Source organism: Maniola hyperantus, chromosome 2, assembly GCF_902806685.2.
Source record: "Maniola hyperantus chromosome 2, iAphHyp1.2, whole genome shotgun sequence".
Lineage (NCBI taxonomy): Eukaryota > Metazoa > Arthropoda > Insecta > Lepidoptera > Nymphalidae > Maniola > Maniola hyperantus.
The window spans coordinates 2,865,282-2,877,705 of NC_048537.1; the positions used below are offsets into that span (position 1 = coordinate 2,865,282).

The 12,424-nt window shown below is 37.2% G+C and overlaps 2 protein-coding genes across 2 annotated transcripts in view; one reads left to right on the top strand and one right to left on the bottom strand.

Moving 5' to 3' along the window:
- Positions 1-376: 376 nt before the first annotated feature.
- Positions 377-3,892, bottom strand: LOC117987475 (protein FAM8A1). The gene is made up of 4 exons (XM_034974495.2): positions 3,416-3,892; positions 2,855-2,993; positions 2,207-2,333; positions 377-1,821 (listed from the first exon to the last, which is right to left on the bottom strand). Exons 1-4 carry the CDS (start codon positions 3,714-3,716, stop codon positions 1,498-1,500), a joined length of 891 nt encoding a protein of 296 aa, XP_034830386.1. The 5' UTR covers positions 3,717-3,892; the 3' UTR covers positions 377-1,497.
- Positions 3,893-4,841: 949 nt separating this feature from the next.
- Positions 4,842-12,424, top strand: part of krz (beta-arrestin protein kurtz) — a 112,281-nt gene continuing 104,698 nt past the window's right edge. The window contains exon 1 of the mRNA XM_034980233.2: positions 4,842-5,170. The gene's annotated coding sequence lies outside the window, so the exon portion shown is untranslated. The remainder of the gene's footprint in view (positions 5,171-12,424) is intronic.

Consider the following 12,424-nt stretch of genomic DNA (forward strand, 5'->3'; position numbering starts at 1 on the left):
TCCTCCATTACAACCTCAGAATAATGACTGATTACAACCGTAACCGTGGCGCTGCTCTCTGGTGTGTAGTCGTCTTTAGTGGGTATAGCTCTGAGTTCTTGGTCACAGAGTATGTTCTTGGTGAATAATTTGAGATTTTTACACTAGTCGTGCACTAGTGTAGTATTTGTGCCTGTGGCGGGTATTTTGTAATAAAGTGTACAATACACTTTCAATAACAAAACCTACATTTATAGTATGCTCAGCGAATAATGGCATCTTCAGTAACATAAAGGTGAAATGAAGTATCAACTGTCCCATTCAACAGGACCTATCTAATCAATTATTATTATTGAATTAGGTAAATAATTATTAACGTAGAATAAAACAAAATTGGTAGTAGGTAATTGAAACTTTACTAAAATAATCTGTAGGTACAAAATAATATATTGAAAATTATCACAAAAACATTATCGAAGTAATAAAAATTGATTATTGTATAATAATATACAGTACGCTATTACATTAACATCATGATCAACTCATCATCAGCTCAAACTACTGATCACAGAATATCTTGACTGTTAAAGCGAGAGTGATATTTAAAATAAATACTTTTTTCTATTCAGATAAACTTGTATATTGCCCGTGACTGCAATCTCACCTGGTGGTAAGTGATGATGCAGTCTAGAATGGAAAAAAACTGCCATACCCCTTCCAGGTTTGCCCGCTAACCTGGAACGGGTATGGCAGTTTTTTATTAAACCCACAACCCTTTGGTTTCTACGTACCGGAACGCTTAATCGCTTGGTGCCACGACTTTTTCGGTAGGGTTTTTAGAAATTATAAATTTCTAACCCCTTCCGAAAATCAAACCCGGGACCTCCCACTAATAAGACAACAGCGCTTACCACTGCGCCAGAGGTCGTCGCACGTAAAAACGCACGTAACTCCGAAAAGTTAGAGGTGCGTGCCCGGGATCGAACTCCCGACCTCTGATTAGGAGGCGGACGTCCTAACCACAAGCTTCATAGCTTTTTTACATTATACCTTAGTTTATTAGGTTTCTATTTCATGGATTGTACGTTTTCTCAAAAGTTATTAGGTACCTACTGATATTTCTCAACACATTCCATTGGTTTAGTTTTATCACAATTTACATATAGTACGCGTTGTGCGGAGTGTTCTCTCCCGATATTTATGAGTGCTGTGAACCACACTGCGACAACCATAAACAAGCTCAAACTTGCGCATAGTAAGTCCATGTGCAGGGGAAGGGAGTACTGCCAGCTATCCCCTGGCGTTCTACGCATCAAAATACGAATCCACAAAGATTTTGGAGTTAGGTTTTTCACTCGCATCATGATTTCAAAGATCAAAAAGGCATATGTGCCGTGTATCGTATTGTATCTTGCATAGCAGTTTTTTATTAAACCCACACACACCTTTGGTTTGTACATACCGGAACGATTAAATCGCTAAAATCTTATATTATATGGCTGACAAATAAATAACAGACTACGGAGCGTGCCGTCTCGGAGGAAACATGTTTTCTTCTACCACTATAACACCACACAACAGGTCGTAGCCCGTACGATTATGACGAAACACAAATAACACAACACATAAAGGGAACAGCAGAGATATAAGGAAGTTCTTCATTAGTGAGCGGACTAGCGCTAGCAAGAAGCTCAAGGGTTTGCCGGGGTATAGCAGCACAGTCTCCTTGGGTCTTCCTTCCACAGGTATGACGGCCGAGGCTGTGACCACTCGGAGGCCGAGTAGGGCTTTGCCTGGGGTTGCGCCGCCAGTTCGTCCTACGCTACCGCTTAGACAAAATGCCTGAAATAGAAATTGAGATAGAAAGAAATAGAAAGTAAATGCCAATTATAGGGTCTTGGAATGTAGTAATAAAATAATGAGATTTTTTGTATGGTGGTAGTTTATGGGGCTGAACTGAATTCATTATTAAAGAGCATATTTAAAAAAAAATTGAATTTTCGTTATTTTTAACGTCATTCTGTACAGAAGGCGATTAATGACGTCACAGGGCGTAAACGACAAATACTTTTAAATTTAAAAAATATATACATATTATATTAATCAATAAAATAATTTATACATTTAATAATAAATTATAATTTTATAATATAGACAGAACTACTAAGAGCATGCAACATTTTAGAATATATAAAAAAACTATTAAAATAGGAAGTACCATAGTTACCTCAAATATGCAAACTAAAATCCTATAAATGATTTCTAGTAGAAGTATTTCAGATGTCAGTTCTATTGCAAACTTGTAGTCGTCATAGTGCTCGCTGAACTTGTAGAAATCAAACTTGTCCAGATCACTGAAAGTATAATGCATAAATAAGTTCTCACGCTCCATTTTTACTTTATGTGTCAACTGTCATGTCATAATTAGTAGGCTTAAGCCTTAGGTAGGCTTATTTATTTATTTATTATATAGATTTTATGGTATGCTAAATATGTTGGTATTATAAATGCAAAACTGTATCTGTCTGCTAGCTTTTCACAGCCCATCCCAGTGCTACTTTTTGTCTCAGAAAATCTAAGAGTTTCCATTAGCCTCAATAGCTCAACGGGTAAAGGAGTGGACTGAAAACCGACAGGTCGATGGTTCAATCTCCGCCCGTTACCTACTCCTAGCACAAGCTTGATGCTTAGTTGGAAAGGAAAGGGGAATATTAGTCACTTAACATGGCTAATATTCTTTAAAAAAAACATCTAATTATTTGGTACAGAGTTAGCTTGCGTTGTGAATACAGATATTATACCGATATAGGCTCCTTTGTATTCAAAAAATTGATAATTTGGTATTTTTAAAACCCTAGATCTTATGGATACTTACATCAACTCAAACATGTCCACAGCTATGAAGGTAACAAGGAGTTTAAGTATAAATAGGAGCATGAAATCAATTAACTCCGCAAAAATTCTTTTGTACAATGGTGGTATTACATATTCAAATCCCCCATGTCTTGCTATTGCTGAAATTTAAAACAAATTCATTAATAATATTCAATATTAAGTATTTGCATTTACAGAAAATCTTGTTGTTTATTAATTCTTGACTAGCTTTTGCTTGTGACCTCATCTATAAAGCGCGACAGGATTAGATGGCAATCAGGGTATGAGGCAGGGGGACACCCCGCACACCCATTCGTCACCCGCACTATCCTGCACACCCGTCTGTGGGCGTGTGCGCAGCATCTCCACCCTGATAGCCATCTCAACTTGTCACATACTATACATAGATTCTACTACTTAAAAAATGATAAATTTAAATACAAACTTACATACTTATATGCAAAATCACTAGTTTGTAAACCCAAGCTGATCAAGCTGAAGTTGATATTGCTGTCAGTCAGTTTCTACTATAACTAAAATTTAACACACAGTGTAAACATACTTTCCGCTGGGGACTGCGGTTCTGTCGGCGCCTGGTTATTAGCTGGAGCTCTTGGAGGCGCTGGAACTTGGAACGGCAACTGTTGCCCTTGAAATTGGTAGTTATTATTGAGCAACGGCACATTCGTCGTATTGCCCTGCAGCCCCTGCAGTGTCATCATGTAATAAGGAAAACATGTCGACAAATTCTGGTACATTTGCGCTTGCTGTATCCACAATCTCAACGCCTTGAAGTAAAGTTCGCGCTCCGACGTCTCATTCGCAGGTTCACCATTAGCCATAAGTCTCTCGGTGTCCGACATTGTGAATAAACTACATGAATGTGATGAAATAACGAAATTTCGAGCAAGTTATTACGACAGGAACACGTCAGTTTTGTTATTAATTTACCAGCACCATTTTTTTTATCGTAAAAATACAAATGTCAAATTATTCAAATGTCAATTCTAGTATAGGGATGCATGTCGTAAGAGGACTTTGGGGAGACTTTGGGATACACGGATGACTATTTAAAATCGAGTTATGAATTTTATAATAATAATAAACCACGATATGGAATCTGAATCGATGAACGATTTACTAAACCAACAATTTTTACATAAGGTGTGCTGGAGGACGAATAATTACGACTCAATTTAATAATTAATCAATAAACAAGACAAATATTTTTAAAATAACAACTCTCTTAGCCATGATAATCAAAAGAATAATAAATAATAAAGAATCATTAAAAGATCACAAATAAGTCCTTGCTTGATTGAAAAAGTTGAAAAAAAACCAAATTGAAACATACAATATTGAAAAAAAAAAACAAAAATATGCGTACAAAGTCACGAGCAAAATAATAATTGGTTGAAACGAACTCCTTGACTCGCTTTGACTATAAAAATCGTTAGTTAGGAATTAAAATAATTGTTCTACGTTTCTTTTTAATTGAAAATATTACAATAAAACTTAAAGCTAGCCTTATCTAATTAAAAATAAGCAAAGTTGCAGCAGTTTTGCTGATATCCAATGTTAGCGACGCACGGTGGCATTCTTGAAAACAACGAACTCTGATGAACGATTTTGGTAGGTTTTTCTATTTTACACCTAGTAAAAATAAAAACCATTCACAGAATATTTGTTGAAATTTGATATTTTTAAATTTGTAATTTTGTCCTAACTACTCCTGTCAAATCGCAAATCACCTTCAACAGTTTTAAAACAGATTTATATTCACTTGGTGCTGAATCGATTGTCGATGTTTTATATATCGATTCTGGAATTATTGGATTCTCAAATCCCTAGTTGTCCGCCCCATCCGCCCTGCCCGCCTGACATAATTGTCTATATTCTCTATGGAGATATTCCACTGGCAAGACTGAACTGGGTTGCGAAGGGCAACAATGGTAAACAAACGTCAGCTTTTATTTTGAACGTCAGCCATACTTGTCATCCGTCTACGATGCGTGCGCAATTCCTTTGATTTTGTGGAGTGTGGTGTGATCACTGATCAGTGGAAATGTAAAGAGATTCTTCATTTGGATCTAAATTGTATGTTACGTGGTTGTTTTCATTTTTTATAATCTCCAGCCATCGTACAATAATACATTAACTTTAGTGTAGTGTTTACTTACGTTCGTGGTGAACGCGAAAGTGACCGGATCAATCGGTATAATTTACTGTATTATCGCCCAGTACAATGCGATGTGCACGATGGGCGACTGTTGATGTAGAATAAAGAAAACCAGACACGTTTCGTGAGCAGCTAGCCGTAAGTATTTACGGTTTCATATATTTATTTAACTGCGTACTTAAACACGTACGAACTTACGAATTACACCTAAGTTTGTCTTAATTAACAAGTTAAAACTACTTCGTTTTATACCAAAACTATGTTATAAAGCGGTATTTTGTAAGTAACGGTAATAGCTAGCCTTGACATTATGATCGTGATAATCTTTTTACGAATCCTGCGAGTACAACCTGGCAGCTCTGGAGTTTTTTTGCATCAGTGTATTAAAGTGGATCATTACACACTTACTCTATAATACACGCTCAATATTTGCTGATTCATTAATTGTGTGGTAAGTACCAAATATTAATTTCGGAACAATTATATCATTGGTATTATGTATGCTTATGTATACAGAAATTCTTACCTAGTACCTATCTAAGTACTTAATAAAAATTAAAAAAAAAGCCTTATCTGTAGTGACAAGATTAATGATTTAGCAGCATTAATGAAAAGAAAAGCTAGATGATGCCCACGACTTTTAGGTTTTTAAAAATCCCTTGGGAACTCTTTGATTAGCCTATGTCACTCTTCAGGCCGTAAACTATACCCATGCAAAAAATCACGTCGATCCGTTGCTCCGTTGCGACATCATTGAAGGACAAACCAACAAACAAACACACATTCACATTTATAATAGGGGTAGTGATAGAGGTAGTGATTCTTGTCTTATTGTCAACAACTTTACAAACTAAGATAACTACATGACAAGAAAGATTCAGATAGGTTAAGTTGAACTTAGCTATCTGATTTGGCAACAACATAACTTAAATGAAGGTTTCTTAATAAATCAGTTAAGAAGAACATTAGTTAATAAAAGAATTGGCCATCTAGTTGTGGGAAAAATACTGACCGAACATTTTGGGCAGAATGTTTTGGCAGTGGCTAGCTTATATATCCTTTTTCTTTTTCTTGAAGGAAAGGCTACATAAGGCTCAGGGTGCTATTGTCTAAAATACATTAAACTAGTAAAGTTGTGCTGATATTATGTTTATTTTTATTATCAACATAAAGAATGTTTAACAAGTCCACTTTAGACACAGCAAAAAAACCATGAAGGTTTAGATGAAGTGTGTCATTCCGTCTACCTTATGTGATTAGTAATGCTGGTGTTAAAGACTAAGGCTAGACTCTAGAGTCATGCCATTGCTACAGTATTGTACACCATAACCTGCCCCCCAACCATTTCATGGCTATCACAATCGCCAAGACATTCTGCCCTTTGATTGGTTGATTCGCTGTTTACATTTTTTCACAGCCAATCAAAGGGCAGAATTCTTGACGATTGCGATAGCCATGAAATGGTTATTCTTACACAATTGGGGGGCAGATTTTCTATCATTACTTCCTTTTTCAGGTTGCCTGGAAGAGATTGCTACTTAGCGATAAGGCTGACTACTGCCTTTTCCCCTTGTATTCCCTTGTATAAGAGTATCCATTTACAATAGGATATTAATTTACCCTTTTTGAAAATGTGTCTCAATTTGATCCTAAAGTCATAATAAACTACCAAAAAATTTCAAAAATTTTATTCGATTGATAAAAACAACAAAAATGAATTCAAATTTCGCCGCGAAAACGCTACCCGCCATTTTTTTGCGTTTTCTTTAGTGAAATACATTACAGCTTCAATCAATGTGACGTCACAGTCGGGATTCATCATGGTGGCTACTAGCAGCTTAGTGCGTTTTGTATACTTGAAGAATGGATAAAAAAGTGAAATCTTTTTGATGAAAATTTCATTATATAATTTGATAAACTGAAATCAACATTTTTACTTATTGCTGATACCATCTTGTTTATACATTTTAGATTTTTTCTAGCTTGGTGTTAAAAACCGTATTTAACTATTCAACAATTCAAAGTGCCGGCGCCGATTGTCCTAATTAATATTTACTGCGCAAACGCACGCGACGGCAGGGCTGCATTGCTGGACACTTACTCATTGCACGCTGCCCTTTCGTGACGCGAATTGTGACGTGCTTGACGGTGGACACTGACTGCGATTTGTAATGCTTTATCTGAAGGACTACTCTATAGTTACCGCATTTCAGTTGCAATGTAATCTATGTAACCTATTATATAAAATGAAAAGCTGACTGACTGACTGACAGATCCATCAACGTACAGCTCAAACTACTGGACGGATCGGGCTGAAATTATGCATGGCATACAGATAGCTATTATGACGTAGGTATCCGCTAAGAAAGGGTTTTTGAAAATACACACCCCCTAAGGAGGTAAACGCGCGGACGAAGTTGCGGGCTAGATTGCGTTACGTCTATGCCATTTATATTGGAGGACAATCTGTCACCCAAATTCAGTGCTTTAGATATCGTAAATGTCGGTTAGTTTTAACTAACAAAAACATTATAATGAAATTTTAACATGCAAATCCGTACCTCCGATTGTAAGCATCCGGTCGTCCCCCGTTGCATTTCTCCCTACTGGAGGACCCTCCCTTAATTACGATATGCATGTCCCTCACTACCCTTGCCCACTTTAGAATGCCTTTGACTCACGGTAGAATGTCAAGATCTTAATTCACCCTTCGGCAGCTACATTCCGACGAGGTGAAAGATTCGAGTTACTTACGGAATTTATAAACGTTGTTTTTGATGATAGAACTTTTTTTCTACGAAGCTAGACATGTTTTACGATTGGCTCAATTTATTTTACTTTTTCCTACTTTGTTATTGGCTAAAGCTGCTGTCGCTTTCATAAATCATTCCATAATCATAGCTTAGCGTATCCTTTTCCATCAAAAAGCAACTTTTGATATATGCGTCTCTTTCGTTTACACGGAATGTACATTTATTGTGCGGTTCTTGAGTGACAAAATCGCCGATTAGTCGTTTTCTCGCCGGCGCAGCGGCGGTCGGGCCACTGCCTAAGGATGCAAATTGATCTAGCACAAGCTTATCGCTTATTTCAAGGGGAATGGAAGTTTAACTATTAATAAGGTTATAGAAAAATTTTTACTTCACAAAAAATCCTCCCTGATATTTTACATAACTTAAAACAGACATTTCTTTAACTTGCGACACCAAAGCAATCCCACAAAAATCTCAGCTTTTCTACTTAAAAAAAGATTCCGACGAATTGACAACCTCCTCCTTTTTTGGAAGTCGGTTAAAAATAGAATGGGTCAGGAAACCGATGAAATAACTACTTAATATTAAAATTTTACCATTCAACTCTACCTCCATTGAGTCACTAATATCTGCAGATAACCGGTCGAGCTCTGTGACTAAGCTGTATTCGATAATAATTATCTTCTAAGAACAGATGTCGAATCATAGTATCGTAGTGGTAGTCGTCAGTGGTTAACAATATATACGCCTATATATGCCTATATCTTTCTTTATATACAAAAATGAATCGTAAATGTGTTGCTGATGGCAAATCTCGAGAACAGCTGAACCGATTTCGCTAATTCTTTTTTTATAATATTCCTTGAAGCACGAGGATGGTTCTTACGGAGAGAGAAAAAAAAATTGAATCGACTGTTAGGCGGTACTAAGTTCGCCGGGGCAGCTAGTATGCCTATATAATATTATAAATTAGAAAGTGTGTCTGTCTGTCTGTCTGCTAGCCTTTCACGGCCCAACCGTTCAACCGAATTTGACGAAATTTGGTACAGAGATAGCTTGCATCCCGGGGAAGGACAAAAGCTAATTTTTATCCCTGAAAATCAAATAGTTCCCATGGGATTTTAAAAAACCTAAATCCACGCTAACGATGTGAACTAGTAGGTATGCCTAGAAGATGCCCGCGATGATAAGACATGACTATTATACATCTAGCACTCAATAATGTATTTATTTCGGGTCTAAGTGATGAGTCATGCTTAACTTGACCAAATATTGGTGTGACTTTACTGGATTAGCTGCGTATATTTATACAGACACTCAAGGTTTACGATATTTATTATAAGCGTCGTACATAAATCCAAGATTAATAATTTTAATAATCTTACATCAATATAATTTTGAAAAATATAAAAAACCGAGATAACGAATTTCAAAAATCAAAATTGTCGTCATGCAAATTAAAAAATTTAAAAGTACAACTGTTTAATCTTGTACGATAGTGCGGGCTACGGAACCCTTCGTGGGCGAGTCCGACTAGCACTTGACCGGCTTTTCAACAGATCATCAATCGTCTGAAGAATTTCTCTTTATTTTATCTATAGCATCGAAACAAAAAGGCTTTCATACCAACACGTAACAGGTTAAACGCTGGCATCGTTTCCCCGAAGCTCATTTATCACAATCAGCCTGTGACTCCAGAGGGGCGTGATCTGCCCTTATATCAGACTACTCCGTTATTTCGAGTGATCTATGAAGATAGCATGACTTCTTATGGCTTTACAAAATTAATACTCGTATAGGTTATCTACGATCAGCAATGAATAATTTTGCTTTAATGAAGTTCATATTATATAAAGCAGAGCAGTGATATCCTAGTGATTATGTAAGACGTCCGCCTTCTATTTGGGAGGCCGGCGAGACCTCTATCACCGGATAGGGGCTTCTTTAGGGCACAATGCAGACGACATGTCTCATATGTTCCACCTAAATGTGTAGCATAAAGCTTGAATATGACAAATGTCGTCTGAATGGTCTTTTATTGTTTTATTTTATTAATTACTAGCTGATGCCCGCGACTTTGTGCGTTGGAATTTAGGTTTATGAAAATCCCGTGGGAACTCTTTGATTTTCCGGGATAAAAAGTAGCTTATAAGTAAAAATCACGTCAACCCTTTGCTCCGTTGCGGGACAAACCAACAAACAAACACACTTTCGCATTTTTAATATGGGTAGTCCATAGTGATAGGCAACGCAAAAGACCACAATCACACCTGATAGATAATGATGATGTGGCCTGGGATGGGACGCGTTTACCTAGAAGAAGAAGTCCTCTAAAGAAACCCGTAAAGAGTTAAGTGCGTTTTAGGCAGTGTAGGAAAACATTGTGAGGAAACCTACATGTCTGAGAGTTATCCATAATGTTCTAGCGTATGTAGCCAGCGTAGTAGACTATGGCCAAACCCTTCTCATTCTGAGAGGTTGAAAATGTACTCGTACAAACATTGGAAACCTAGAATATCTGCGATGATATCATAGACTGTGAATCAAGACAAATAATAACTATCTATTAGACTCGCTTCAAAGAATCGTATTCCAGACATGCACGATAATGAAGGCAAGCGTTCATCAAAGCTCATTTGTATACGGCTACTTTGATCTCCGCGCTATTTGACGGCAGGCGCGAAAGTTTGTTTATTTTTTTTGGAAATTTTATTATCACTGACGCCTGATGCTAGAACATGTTCAAAATAATGGCTATCAGAGAAATGTATTATTTATCATATCATTTATTACTTACATGAGATACAGCCCGCTGACACTCGAGACAGACTAACGAACGGACGGACACAGGACAGCGAGGCTTAGTAATAGGGTCCCGTTGGCACTCTTCGGGTATGGAACCCTAACAACGGGGAAAACAAACATAAGTATCTAACAAAATTATTTAATTAACTTTGAATCATGGATTAATTATTATTATTGGTCTCGCTACGCTTGCTTTGAATATGTTTCTTTATTAATACATCTACAACATCTACAGCAATGATATTGCTTTCTTCTCTCCACATTATATACCATGCCAGCCTATTACCCATCATTTTTTCTACCACTGGCGCTACTTTCAGACTTCCCCTTAAATATTTATTCCTTATCTTATCCATCTTTGTCACACCACACATCCATCTCAACATTCGCATTTCAGTCGCATGTCGCATTCATATACATATCTTAAAATAAATGATTTAAGATGCTACTTATGACTAGATTCTTTAGGGAATTTTATGAAATTCCCTAAAGAATTCCTATTAAGTACTAGATCAATACACGTAACAGGTTGGTGGCCTTAGACCTTTTTCTGCAGGTCATTTATAACGATCAGCCCCCCAATTGTGTAAGAATAACCATTTCATGGCTATCGCAATCGTCAAGAATTCTGCCCTTTGATTGGCTGTGAAAAAATGTAAACAGCGAATCAACCAATCAAAGGGCAGAATTTCTTGACGATTGCGATAGCCATGAAATGGTTATTCTTACACAATTGGGGGGCTGATTCGTGACTTCTTTCGAGGGCCATCGTTTACGCTCATGATATCCGAGTTTTTTGCCTTAAGATCATTATGGCGATGGCGTGAAATGAATTTAATATATCTTTGACAGAGATAAATATTACATAAGCGTATAAAAACTGATAAAGTGTAATTTTTTGTCGATTTCTTGCCGGCTTTTCTCAATAGAATGCTTTCTGAACTGGTGGTAGAGTGCTCCTAACCTATCATAAGTGGTACCAGTTGTCCTCAAAATCGTAAGATGTTGGCGGGGGACAGGTGAGAATGCTTTGTTGTGATTGGTGGACTCAAAAGTCACGTAATCAAGACAATGTGCGGAATGAGGGTACCGAATGGGCGTGGGCCCGACTTTTATGCTAAGCAACTGTCTAAGCTTGGCGATCGGGGGTGTCCGGCTAATAGGCATCTATAGGTGGTCTGTGAGTGCTCCTAACCTATCATACGTGGTACCAGTTGTGCTACTTGACATAAATACATTTTATTAATCAAAGCTAAGCGTTTCAATATATCTTACGAGTTTACCCGACTCAGCTTCGCTCGGGGATTTTTTGGGAATATATGCTTTCTTAGTGGGCTCTTAAGAGTATAATGGGGAGTATCTATTTGCAAAATCTTAAGTTTCTGAATCTAGCGGTAGGTATATAGTACGGAACCAGTATAGATGTTGAGAATACAATCGCCATGCAGGATTCCTCGCGATGGTTTCCTTCACCGTTAAAGCAAGTGATACTTATTGCTTAAAGCGCTAATAACTTTCCCGAGATCGAAGTCTGGACCCCCTAACACCCCTGTTACCTCAAAATATGGTTATTCGAAATTCAAAACTCTATAATAGATAGCAGGATGGATGGGCACAACAACTCAGTCGGAAATGAGGTACAATGAGGATCGTCATGTTGTCTGTCATGGGTCATCAAGAATGCATAAGTGACTGTTTCCGTTGAGCATTACTGCAGTCATTCTGATTTCAACTGTTGTTTATTACGTATAAACATACATTATTAAACTTTATTGTTTATTAGCTGATGCCCGCGACATCGTCCGCGTGGATTTAGGTTTTTAACAATCCTGTG